This window comes from Rousettus aegyptiacus, unplaced genomic scaffold (assembly GCF_014176215.1).
Source record: "Rousettus aegyptiacus isolate mRouAeg1 unplaced genomic scaffold, mRouAeg1.p scaffold_m13_p_8, whole genome shotgun sequence".
NCBI classification, from domain to species: domain Eukaryota; kingdom Metazoa; phylum Chordata; class Mammalia; order Chiroptera; family Pteropodidae; genus Rousettus; species Rousettus aegyptiacus.
Window position 1 is genome coordinate 93,260,812 of NW_023416311.1, and position 12,959 is coordinate 93,273,770.

The 12,959-nt window shown below is 43.4% G+C and overlaps 1 protein-coding gene across 2 annotated transcripts in view; it reads left to right on the forward strand.

Moving 5' to 3' along the window:
* Window positions 1–6,754: 6,754 nt before the first annotated feature.
* ADAMTS12 (ADAM metallopeptidase with thrombospondin type 1 motif 12) overlaps window positions 6,755–12,959 on the forward strand; it is a 258,947-nt gene continuing 252,742 nt past the window's right edge. Inside the window, exon 1 of one of the 2 annotated variants that reach the window (XM_036226114.1) lies at window positions 6,755–7,230. In XM_036226114.1, coding sequence (XP_036082007.1) covers window positions 7,104–7,230 — 127 coding nt within the window. In that variant the 5' untranslated portion in view covers window positions 6,755–7,103. The remainder of the gene's footprint in view (window positions 7,231–12,959) is intronic. The other variant, XM_016121979.2, reaches the window with a different exon arrangement.

Below are 12,959 nucleotides of genomic sequence, written 5' to 3' on the forward strand. Positions count from 1 at the left end.
CTTCATCAAATTTGAAAAAAAATTGGCCATTATTTCTTCAGATGGGTTTTGGTCCCCCTGAACCCTTTTGTGAACTTTAATTTCCTGTATGTTAGGTTGCTTGAAGTTGTTTCACGGCTCTGATACAGTGCGGTTTTTTCAGTCTTTTTGTCTGTGTGTTTTATTTTTGGATAGTTTTGACATTTTTAAGTTCACTGATTTTTTTCTTCTGCTCTGTCTAATCAGCTTGTGCAGTGGAGTTTTATTGTGTAGTGCAGTTTTCATCTCTGGCATTGTTTTTTTAATCCCTATAAGTTTAAGTTGGGTTTTTTTTTTCTTTTATCTCTTCTCAACATGCTTATGCTTTCTTTCTACTACTTTCTTAAACTATAAAGTGTAATTATTGTCACTTAAAAATGTCCTTATCTATTAAGTCTGTCACTACTGTCATTTTTGGGTGTGTTTCTATTGACTGGCTTTTCTCCTCACTTTGAACTGCATTTTCCTGCTTCTTTGCATACCTGAGCTTTCTCTTTTAATTGAGTGATGCACATGGTAAAATTTACCTTCTTGGGTTCTTGATGTTTTTGTATTCTTTAAATATTCTCATATTTGGTTTGGAGTCATATTTATGTTACCGTTAACAGTTTGGTCTTTTGAAGACTTGGTTTAAGTTTTGTGATGTGAGACCAGGACAACCTTAATCCCAGTCTAATTTGCCCCTCTAATGAATCAATGTCCTTCTGATGCCCTATGTACCACAAGGTTTTTTGCCAGTTTGGCTGGTGGGAAAGCAAACTATTCCTTGCCCTATATAATTACTGGAACTGTTCCACCTAAAGCTTTTCAGTGTTTTCTTTTTTCTCCTGCTACAGACAGTTTATTCCCATGTGCGGTCTGAGCAGTACTCAGTTAAAGGCTTGAGAGAATCCTCTAGAAATTTTTGAATCTCTCTCTGTATGTAGCTCTTTCCTCTCTGGGCAGATTTCCCCTCTTTCATAGTCTGTCCTGCAAACTTCTCACTACTCTGGCTTCCTTTGATTTCTTAACTGTCTCCTTAATTCAGACATACCATTGAGATGCTTTGGGTCCCCCTCCCTGTACTACACCTTCACTCTTAGAGAGAGTTCCCACACTCTCTAGGCAGTAAGCCGAGCAACTCTAGGACTCATACCACTTATTTGCATTTTCTCGGGATTGTTGTCCTGTCCTGCTTATTATCCAATATGTATGAAAACCATTATTTCATATAGTTTACCCATCATTTTTTAAGTTGCTTAAGTTGAAAGGGCAAATCACATTCTTGTTATTCCATCGAGGTTGAAAATAGAAATCTCTTTTGCTAGATATTTCTATCCTATTTATACAGGGTTGGGGAGTGTCTCTACAATATCTTCATTGAGCCACATAGCTTCAATATTCTAGTTAAGAAACATCTGGTGTTTATCAAAGATAAAGATAGCCCAAGTACTTTTAGTTGCCAACTCATAGTGTGAACTTTTGGTGGAATATTACCTAACTATCCTCAAGGTTCATATTCTTTCTTTTCTAGGGTGTAAATTAAAAGTGACACATACTAATAGTATTGATAATAAAATATTTTAAAGTAAATTATAGATGTTGTGTCCCCTTCCCCCTCAATAAAAATGTGTGTAGATCTGGGATTTGGGTCTCATTTGCCAAATGCTCACAAGTAGAGTGCCAGCCACTGGTTCTTCTTTCTTGTCTCTATTCTGAGATTAGATGCTGGAGCCACAACCATGTGCAGAGGGTGTGCTTAGGGCACTGCCACCATTCCCCGAGCAGTGGCCAATGCCCCACCTTCCGCTGAGGTACATATAGCTTTTCTGTGACAACAAGTGTCCCCTAGGTCAGTATTAGCAAACCTCTTGTTGCTACAGTGACTGGTTATTTACGTAGTTACGTTTGCTTTAAGCAAACCCGTGAAGGAGAATATTTTTCCCTCAGGGCAAAGAGAAGAGGGAATGGTCTAACACGAAAACCAGAATCTATTTCCCAAGGTCAGATGGGAGTTTGGAAAGGAAGCCAGCTCTTTAATGGAAGGGTGTCTCCTTGGCTTCAAAGCAAATCTTCCCCCAGAACATTCCCCACGAAGTCACCCATTCACACCCATCCTCTGGTCAAATATTCATTTACCATTTCTTTCTTTGAGAGAAATACACAAATGAATAAAACATAGTCCCTGTACCTACAGTTTATCATCGATGGGAAATCGATCATAATGAATCGTAAGGTTCATTAATGTGAATCTTACTGCCTGACGTGTAGCTCAGTTGCCCACCTTCTAATTCACCACTCGATAACACCACTTTTTTCTACAAGTCCTTCACAGACTTCTCTCTGCCTTACATATTATTCCATGGATTCATAAACTTAACCTGCAGCCTTAGTCTCCTCACACTGGAGTCTCCTTCAGCCTGTCCATACACACCACCTCTCTCACCTTCCAGAGATGAATTACAACACCTTACTCAGATCACTGCTGCCACTTTAGAGCAGGAAATGGTGACCCTTTGCTCTCGGAGGCCTCTCAGGAGACTTGGTGCAGACTTAGCAGGTCAACAAAACAAGGAATTAATAGTGTGAGCCGTTGTTATCTGCCGCACTCGGAGGGGCCATGGAGAACAAACGAGGCCTTCTCATTGCCAAAAAGGAGATCTTGGCAGGCGCCATTTGGAAAGCATGACTGAGGAAGATGAAGGTGTCACAGAGGCATCTAGCCCTCAGCTGACTATCTCCTGAGCCTCAGGAGGGGGCCTCTGAGAGCACAGAGTCTGGCTTTCTGTGCTCTGAATCCAAGGACCACAAATATTCATCTTGTGGCTGTGGAGATAAATTAACCACACTATCTGGCAGTGTGGCCAAGCTCTGTTGAGACACTACAAAACCATAAAGAGGACTTTTATCTTAATCCACAGCTAACTTCAAAGCTGACTTTTTATTATTTTGATGTGTATGTTTTAAAATTACTTTACCCGGAAGAGAAATACATCCTGCCCATTGAAATGTAATTGTTAGAACACTCAGTTGCAAGAAAAGATCTTTAACATGAATTAGTGATGTACTCACATCTGCCTGCTTTTAGGCTAGGTGTCCATGGCCAAGTTTTCTCTTCATCATTTTTCCAATGGTCAACAGATAAAAATAGTAACAAGAGGGAATGAATAGACAAATTGTGGTAGATCCATACATGGAATACTATACAGAAATACAAGGGTCAAAGTGTTGACAAACAAAATATCCATGAATTTCAAATAATCACGCTGACCAAAATAAGGCGGACAAAAGTGAGTACATACCACATGAGTTCATCTGTATAAAACTGTAGAGATGCTCACTAATCTCCAGTGGCAGAAAGCAGCGTAGTGGCTTCCTTAAACTGGGAGCGATGTAAGTAGAAACGGGAGTGGGGGATTACCAATGGGCAGGAGAAAACTTCTGGTTTGACACATACACATGTGCACACACACACATGTGCACACACACACGCACACACACATACATGGATGTCAAAACTTATTGTGGCAATGGTTTCCCATGTGTGTATACGTCAACATTTAAAAAATTGTAACTTTAAATGTGCAGGTTGTAGTATGCCAATTATACCTCAATAAAGCTAAAAAAAAAAAAGTGGATACTATTATGGTAAAATCCTTACTGCTACCTGAACTAATCTCGTTAGTCATTTTAGCGTCCCCTGGGCGGCACAGCTGATGATCTGCTCTCAGTGATCCTGGGAAGACACTAAAAAGCAGTGAGGCATATCAGGGGATCCCTCTGGGACCCCTGATTCTCCGCTGGTTTCCTCCTCTAAGGAGAACTCCACGCAGGCTACTCACGGGCTCCGGTTGAGCTCAGGGGATTAAGGGACTATAAAGTGGGATAAAGTAGGGTCGTGGACATTCCTTGACACTCCCATCCCCTCCTGACACCACCCTCCGTGAGGGAATTTCTAATCTGGTCGGATTCCCAGGACAGCGATCGAGCCGCATTGGCTAGTGAGTGGAGTCATTGTTTCTTAACAGAACCAAGCCAACCTTTGGTCCCTCTCTTCCAGTTTTTACTTCTGTGCCACTGAGTGTGTAGAGACAAAACACCTTTCCTGTCCTCGCCTCCAGTTTGAGCTAGTGAATCACTCCTTAAAAAATAACTCCCTTGTATAAAGAGGAGCCACCCTCTCAACCACTCCTTGTCCTCCTTAGCCTGTTTATTGTTCTACATTGTTCTTATCACGATCTTATTATATATTATATATTTATTTACTTGTTTGTTTCTTTCTATGCCTCTGCCTCCCACAACCCAAACTAGGGCATATACAAGCATGAGAAAAGAGTCTCTGACTATTTTATTCATCGCTATATTCCCAATGCTTGGACATAGAAGGCAGTCGATAAATATTGCTGAATGAATAATCAAAGTATTTTCTTTTTGTTAAGTCAGTAGCATTAAAAAATTCCCTGATTCACTCCATCCTAATTTCTTTCTCTGCTTAGGAACGATAGGAACACTCTTCTTTGATTCAGACTTAGTCTTTAAAGCAGAACGAAATAAAGGGGCTGGTGTCCATGTGGTTCAGGACTGGCCTGATCATAGTGGCATCCACGGCTGTCAGCCTGGGTGCTCAGAGACCACCACACCTGAGCACTTCATTAGCTACTAACTTCTCATTATTAGGTTTCTTGAATTATGCTATTCTGCAGTATATCCACCAAATGTTAAATTGTATTAAAGAATGAGACCAAACTGTTACATTTGATTTTTTTATTTAGAAATAATCTCAAATTTACAGAAAAATTGAAGTTAAAAAAAAAAAGACATTTTGTGTACTGAATCACTTGAGAGTAAGGTATCGACTAGATTCCCCATTCCCTCCAAATACTGTAGTGTGAATCTCTAACAAACAAGGACACCCGTCTACATAACCACAAACAACAGCATCAGGAAATTAACAACTACCATATCACACTACCATGCAATCCTCTCTCTCCTTTCAAGTTTCATTAATTTTTCCAACAATGTCCTTTGTAACAAAAGGACCGGATTCAGAATTGTGTCTTGTATCTAGTTGTCACACGTCTTTGGTTTCCTTCAGTCTGGAACAGTTTTGCAGTTTTCCTTAGACTTTCACGGCCTTTTGTAGACTATCCCTCCATTTTGGTTACCCGATGTTTCCTCATTATTAGATTCAGGCTATGTATCTTTGGTAGAAATTTCACAGAAGTGACGCTGTTCCCATTGAAGCCTATTGGGTAACACACAGTTCTGATTTTCTGCATTACTGATTTTCTTGCCTTTTCCAGCAGTTCTGACTGGCCCAAGATGCATGTTATGTTTACCTGGCAAGGGGAATAAAGGTTGCAGATGGAATTAGGTTGCTGATCAGGTGACTTTAAGATGCAGAGATCATCCTGGATGATCCCGGTGGGCCCGATGCAATCACAAGGGTCCTTATAAGTGGAAAGGGAGGAAAAAAGAGGTAGTGGCACGGTGATGTGACATGAAAACTCAACTGGCCTTCGGCGGCTTTGAAAATGGAGGTAGAGGGCCATGAGCCAAGGAATGTGGGCAGCCTCTAGAATCTGGAAAAAGCAAGAAAATGAGCCTCTGGAAAGGAATGCAGCCATGCTAACACCTCCTTGATTTTAGCCCAGTGAGAGGTCTCAGGCTCCTGACATCCAGAACTGTAAAATAATAAACTTATGTTGTTTTAAGTTGCCAAGTTTATGGGAATTTGTAATGGCAATAACAGGAAACAAACACATACCCCTCAACATGTCATGGTGTGTATGTAGTCAGTCTGAAATTCTGCAGACTCTCTGCCCAGGACAGTGAGGACCAGCTTGCACCTGGGTCACTGCATTGACGTGGCTGACTCCCTCTCCGGGCAAGGTTGGATGAGCGGGTATCTGACACCTCTCCCCAAACACGTCTGGTTGGCTGGAAGCCATGGCGAACCAACGTGGGGCCGAATTCCTCCTGAATGGAGTAAGGAAGTCGTTTTCCGTCCAGAGGTGCAAAACCTTGGCTGGATTATCCCAGTAAATTCTCAGGAAGTCTGGCAAGCTCCTTGTTTGGAGGCATGCTGTCAGTGATGTCAAGCTTGAGCCTCTGAATGGACGCCCCCTCCCTGAGCAGCCTGTTCTGTGAACTGCAGAACGACCTCCACGCCTGCTTGGCCTGGCTTACTTCCTCCACTCTCCCGGCTTCCATTCTTTCCATTCGGGTGAGTGGAGGTGGGCCGGGAAGAGCAGAGTTATAACAGGAAAAACGCTCCAGAGAGACCTGTAGACTCAGAGTGGGTCAGAATCATTTGGTCCTATTGCCTTTCACACAGAGGAAGGGGCTAGTCCAGGGTCAAACTAGAAGATTAGCTCAGATCGATTTCCTTTATGTGACAGTGAAAAGTTGCCCATTACTTTTTCAAATGGGAGCCGTAGTCTGCCCATCAAGGGAATCTCAGAGAAGTCTGACCAGCTGAGGAATCTTGGTAGAGAGAGCAAATTTAGGAAAAGTTTGGGAATTAGGAGGAGGAAGGCAGGAAAGGGGGCAGCACTGAGCTGGGGAGGGTGGGGAAGAGGGGTCCCTCTGCCCCATCTCAGCGCTAAGCATTTTCAGCCGGTATTTCGGCCTTGCTAGGGGTTGGCCTGCGGGCCTCCCTCTCGGAGTCCCGCCCAGGGTGGCTCTCGCGGGGCTCCCCTATTTGGCCGGCTCTCCCGGGCTCTGGGCGGGGCCGGAGGAACTCGGGGGTGGGAGTGCCGGAGGAAGATGCGCGGAGCTGGCGGCGAGGCCGGGCACGGGAGGCAGCGGGGTGGGGAGCTGGGGTGGGCTGCGCCCTGCAGCTCCAATCCATTCCACACCCCGCGCAAAGCCGCCGCTCTCAGCTGAAATCACTCCCCTTTCAGGAGGAGGGAAGGGAAATCAAGGTACCTAGCCCCTTTCTGCTTAAAAAAAGCGAAAGGAGATCTGGGCAGCTTTGCGGCCACTCTCGCTCCACTCCTGGACCATGCACCCCTGCGTCTCCCCGCTCAGCCACAGGCGAGGACTCAATTTCTTGAGCTGAGAGCTAAAACTTGGTGACTTTTCTTCTCCCCAACAACCGAATCATGCCATGTGTCCAGAGGAGCTGGCTTACAAACCTCTTGGTGGTGGCTCAGCTCCTGAACTTTGGGGGCCAGTGCTATGGGGGACCCCCTCAGCCGGGCCAGCTGCGCTTCCCGGACAGGAGGCAAGGTTGGTGGCTTTTCTTTATTTCCTTTGAAAATTGTGGTAAAACGTGTGAAAAGTTGGTGGCTCCCTTTTCCCTTCCCCCACCTGGCTGAACTCTGCAGAGCCTTTTGGCTGATTTGTAGGGAAATCCGAGCTGGGAGCTCTGGACCATAGGGTGTCTCAGAATTCCGTGTTTCAGGTGATGGTATCTTAATTCTTACTAAAAGGTGAATATCGTGCTCTTCTTGATGCTGCTGCAGTCAAAACTCCAGAGGTAGCTGGTAACCACATCTCTCTTTTGTCTCCTCTAAAAGCTGCACTGTTTCAATCCCCTAGTTTTCAGAATTCTGAATGTGGAAATGATTTTATAAAAAAAAGGTTGGAACTGGCTACGGCAGGCATTATTACAGTGTTTCCAGTTACTTTTAAACTTCGGGTCAGGGAAGGGGAAGTGTGCCCTCCCCCCCACCGTGCGCCTCCGGGCCATCCCCTCCCCGCAGTGATCTTGGCTGTGTTTTGGTTTCCTGGAAAGATTTAGGGCCGTGTTTTAAAAATAACAGCCCGTTTGGGGGAAATTTACCACTTTAGGGGGTCACCTTTCCCTGTCTTGCCTCCCTAATCACAGCCAGTTTGCATCTCTGAATTTTGTGAAACTCTTGATGCCATAGACACACTGAAGGAGTTGTGATAGATAATTAATTAATTATTATTAATTATTATTATTAAGCCTGACACCCTGGCAGAGTGGTGCTGTTGTCTTTGCTATTTTATTGGACTTTCCTGTTTGGTGGGGAGCTCATTGTGCTTTTGGGAGAAAACAATCATAGCATTTGTAATGGCCTGTGTGGCTGGAGAATGTTCCATGCACCAAGACTGCTAAGGCACTTTGTGAGTGCCAGCCCACCCTGTGACCACCCGCAACAGCCTCCCGCGGTGCAGGGACCATTGTTACTGTTCCTGTTTTACAAATGATGCGGCTGAAGCATGGAGAGTATATGGGCCTCGCTGGTGGTAGAGTGAGGTTTCAAAGCCAGGTAGCCTGACTCCAGAGGCTGGCCTCTTACAGTCAAGCAACATTGCCCTATAGCTGTAATAGGAACCACACAGACACACACACACACACACACACACACACACACACACACGCGCGCACACACACACGTGCAGTCTCATGCACCAAGTGCTAGGTTAGCATCCATTAAGTCCTATGTCTGCTGACTGCTCAAGTCTTGAGAAGCTTCCATGACTTTCTGACCCCTTTCATCCCCAAGACCATTTGGGTGGCAGACATAACCAGCCTGTCCTTGTTTAGGATTTCCGGGCAGCGATTTCTGCCTACGTTGCAAAGTCCAAAACTGCTGGAGAGCTCATCTGCTGAGACTTCAAGAGCCATCAGAAGCAAGTCCCTTTGCTTTTCTTGGAAGCCGGAACCCGCAGACACTGGGGTTCGATGTCAGTCAGTCAGCACTCGCTTGTGTAAACGGTCCAGATACTGTCTCCCACCCCCAAGTTTAAAATAGCAGCGTTTGTTGTTCTTTGAAAAACAGCCCCTTTGTGAAAAGTCTCTCTTCTGCAGCCTCACAAAGGCTGCGAGCACTTCCCAGGGCATTTGGAGGGAGTTTGGTTCAAAGACACACATTCTTCTGGGTTGGTTTTCGGCTCTGCTTGCTCCACATCTTCTTTGTAAGCAAATTCAGCTTAGTGTGGAGCACACACTATGGGGCCTTGCTTTCTCCTCTCTGGAAAGTGGGAGATGGTTGTTTCTCCTGGTCACCTTTAGGAGCACGTACTGAGAGTATTTGATATTGAAAAATAGCTGTAAATCGCTCTGAGCTTATTGGCGATGCATAGACATTTTAGGTTTTAAAAATAATTTTGGATCTTAAAAGCCTTTACACCAAAATATTCGGCCTTAATCAACTCACTAATGGATTTACAAATAATCCACATTTTATGCAAAAGAGAAATTTCTGAGCAGAGTTCTAGTTAGGACTAAGTTGAGAGAGCCAACTAGTTGGGGAAATTTTCAGGCATCCTGGGAACAGGATGACCTGGGTTTTGCTTCCAAATGACCTGCCTGCTGCTTCGTGATTAGCCAATCCCCCTAGACTTCCATTTGCACTCTGACGGCATTTTTGAATTGCACCCAAATTCTGAACATTTAAACTTGCAATTTACTTTAGACATCATCTCTCTTATCCTTCTTATTTTTACAGGTGAGGAATGGGAGACCTAGGTGATCAGTCTGTTAGCCAACGTATATTTATTGAGCATCCACCAAATGCCAGAGCCCACCAGTCAGAAACACATTAGAGTCTAGATAACCACTAAGGTTCCTTCTTGTTTAAAGAGTCGGGCCCAGTCGGGATTTTAGACCAAGGAAGGAAAATAGAGATAAACGCAACACTTTCTGGGACCAGAAACAGGCAGATTTGACAAACTCTGCTCAGTATTCTTTCCACATCGCTCAGTTGTACAACGGCTTTCATCCGCAAGGTTCCCAACCAAGTATCGGAACAATGGGAAATATTAATCTCGCGCGCCACATACTGCCTCTCTTCCAAGCCAGTGATATCCCCTTAGGGTTGTGATTCCCTGTACTGTTTACAAGTCACCAGTCACTTCTGTGATGGCCTTTGCTCCCGACAACTCCCTGAAATCAACAAGGTAGGCCCTTGACCCCACGTTAGAGATGTGCTCTGGGCTGCACAGGCTTGTGCAAGGATGCAGTGTGTTTCGACACAGATGTTATAATCACACATTTATGACATTTGCAAAAAAAAAAAAAGTTCTGCCAGCAAGAAATGATTTTGGATATTTTCTTAATGTGAGAAAAGGCTTCACAGTTTTGATATTTCGTTTGTGTTAATAATAAGGAGCAGTTATGGTCTGTGGGTTAGTTATCTTGAGGTTAGTGAGCAAATCCAACATCCAGTGGTGTTTTTTACAACTTCAAAGGGACTAACACAATTCTCCACAACATGTCCACATATGTAATTTTCAATAATAAAAATACAGTCAAAAGGTTACAACCACCCATGGAAGATAATTCTGAAAATAAACTTCCATTACAGAAATTTCACTGCCCTTTTCAGTAAGGAGTCTTTGAAATTCAATTGCTCTCTAAGATAGGAATAAATATGAATAATAAGTATAGATTTGACCTACAACTTGTAAAAACTGGCAGGTAAATATTCTCTCACCTCTTTCGTTTCTTTCTAAGTAGAGGGTATAAGATCACTTGGTCTTTGGTATTTTTAGAAGTGTTTTTGCCAACAGGCTTCACTCAAAGTTCTCATGAAGTGTTAGCATTTATGGCCAAGGGTTTCAAATTGAATTTTAAACAAGGCAAATCAAAACATTCAGGGCTTATAATTTATTTCCATAAACCCTAGTGTAGACTGTGATGTCATAACCCTGTGTCCCAGCCTCTCCTCAGCCGTGACATCCGGTGCTCAGTGCTAGACCCTTGAGAAGCAGTTAGGGCAGAGCTTAGAAGGGTAGGCTCTGGGCTCCAGTTGCACCAACATGAATCCTTACCTCACTTTTCTTTTCTTTTCTTTTCTTTTCTTTTCTTTTCTTTTCTTTTCTTTTCTTTCTCTTCTCTTCTCTTCTTTCTTTTCTTTTCTTTTCTTCCTTCCTTCCTTCCTTCCTTCCTTCCTTCCTTCCTTCCTTCCTTCCTTCCTTCCTTCCTTCCTTCTTTCTTTCTTTCTCCTTTTTTACAGAAGTGAGAGTGGAGGCTAAGACAAGGGACACCATTAATAATACCCACCCCTGAGAACTGTGAGCATTAGACGGGAACAAGTTGGTGTAGCCTTAGTCCTGTACTTGACCACAGAAATGGTAAAAGTTAGGAGCTGTTATTATTTCCTGCCATCTTATTTCTCCATCTCTGTCATATATCCTCTGAACTCTGCTTTCCGTTGGCCAAGGTTATAGCTACCTAATCTTCCAAACTAAGCACCTACTGAGAGGAAGCCAAGGTGAGTGTGGGTTTCTTCTGTATCTCTGCTTGGAGGATACATTTATTTATGGCCACGGTGATCCCTGATAGCCAAGTTTCTTCCTCTAATACCAACAATGTCTAGTGAGCACATTCTAAATCTGTTACATATATTAATACATTGGATTCTCGTACCACCCTAAGAGGTAGATATTATTATTATGCCCAAGTTATAGATGAGACAACTGTAGTTGGGCCGCCAACATGAACCATGCTCCGTCCACGGCCTCGTATTCCCATCCACACCTGTGAGTTGACAAGGCTTAGCTGCTTCCTTAGCAAGAGGCAAGAGCAGTCTTATTTCCCTTTATTATGCCCGACGAAGATGCAGTTGTCATCTCCATTTATCGCTGAGCAAATTGAGGCCCCTTAAAGAAGCCAAGTAGTTCTTTTGTTGCCAGGTCATCGTTGCCAGGGACAGTGACTATTACTTCTGCTCTCTTATACTCTCAAGTACAGCTGCTGATGTACATGAAGTGCGGTGGTAAGCGCGTGACTTTGAAATCAGAAGCATAAGATTTTAATCCAAATAATGTTGCGTATTGGCTCCGTGCCTTCTCTTAGACTCAGTTTCTTTATGAAATAGTGATAACAATCTATATGACAAGGTTATTATGAATATTGAGTGAGGAGAGACTTATGGTACTTGGCTCATAGCAAGTGCTTATTAAATGGCTACAATGATTGTTATCATTGTATTATACATCCACCTTATGCTGGCTCTCTTAAAAACCCATTAGATCAAAAGCTCTAAATTTGTTTGTGCTTTTATTCTTTGGGCAAGAGGTGCGTTGGTCTTTCATACATACTTTCAAAACTTATGTCTAACTCTTTGAGATGTATCTTCAGAGACGGGATCTGTGAGGGACAAAAGAGATTCTCTTGAGAGAGGAGTCAGCATCTGGACATTGACCTCACACACAGGGGTGCCATTACCAGATGACAGCAATACTCAGCTGAATAAGATTTTTCCTGCCCCTAATTTTCTTCTACTGCTCTAACCCTGGAGGAGCCAGAGACATCATTGTGAGTAGTAAAAGAGAGGAGAAACGTTAGAGAACTACTAACAGAAGCCGACCACATCTGCCTCACCCAGCCCGGCCATTCCTCTCCTGAGGTCTGAACTTGGAAGAGCAGTGACAGCTCTGATACTAAAGAGGGCCAGAAATTCCCTGCGGAGGGGGCGGTATGGAGGCCTGAGTCAGTTTGTCTCCTAGTTCATGGCATGGTAGCATCATTAATTTGTGCAAAATCCATTCTCGTTTTATTTATTTATGCATTGTGTCTCCATTCTCCACTTTCATTCTTTCTCATAGAAAATCATTTCATAGAAAATAATTCAAATGGCTTACATATGTATTTTTTTGTTTGCGTTATGTCCTGGTAAACTTTATAGTATTGTTTGTGTGTGTGTGTATCTTCCTTTAATGTAAATGGCTCTGTATTAACTTGTTTTATTTCTCACTTTTCACTGGGCTTTGTTGTTAAGATCTGTCATGTGGCTATGTGGTCTGCTGCTCCCAGCTGCTTCAGTTAAAGGCAATGTGTTTGGACATTTTACACCTAAAAACTGAGACATTTTATTAGTACCTAAGAATGAAAACTCTGTGCTCTGCCCCATATTTTCTTCAAGGCAGAAATGAATGACCCTACGAAGTATGTTCAAAGGCAGTTGTCTTGGGGGTGGAGGGGGGGAGATCTTTTATAATTGTACCTCATTGGGTCCAGTTCTTTTAATTAACCAGCTATA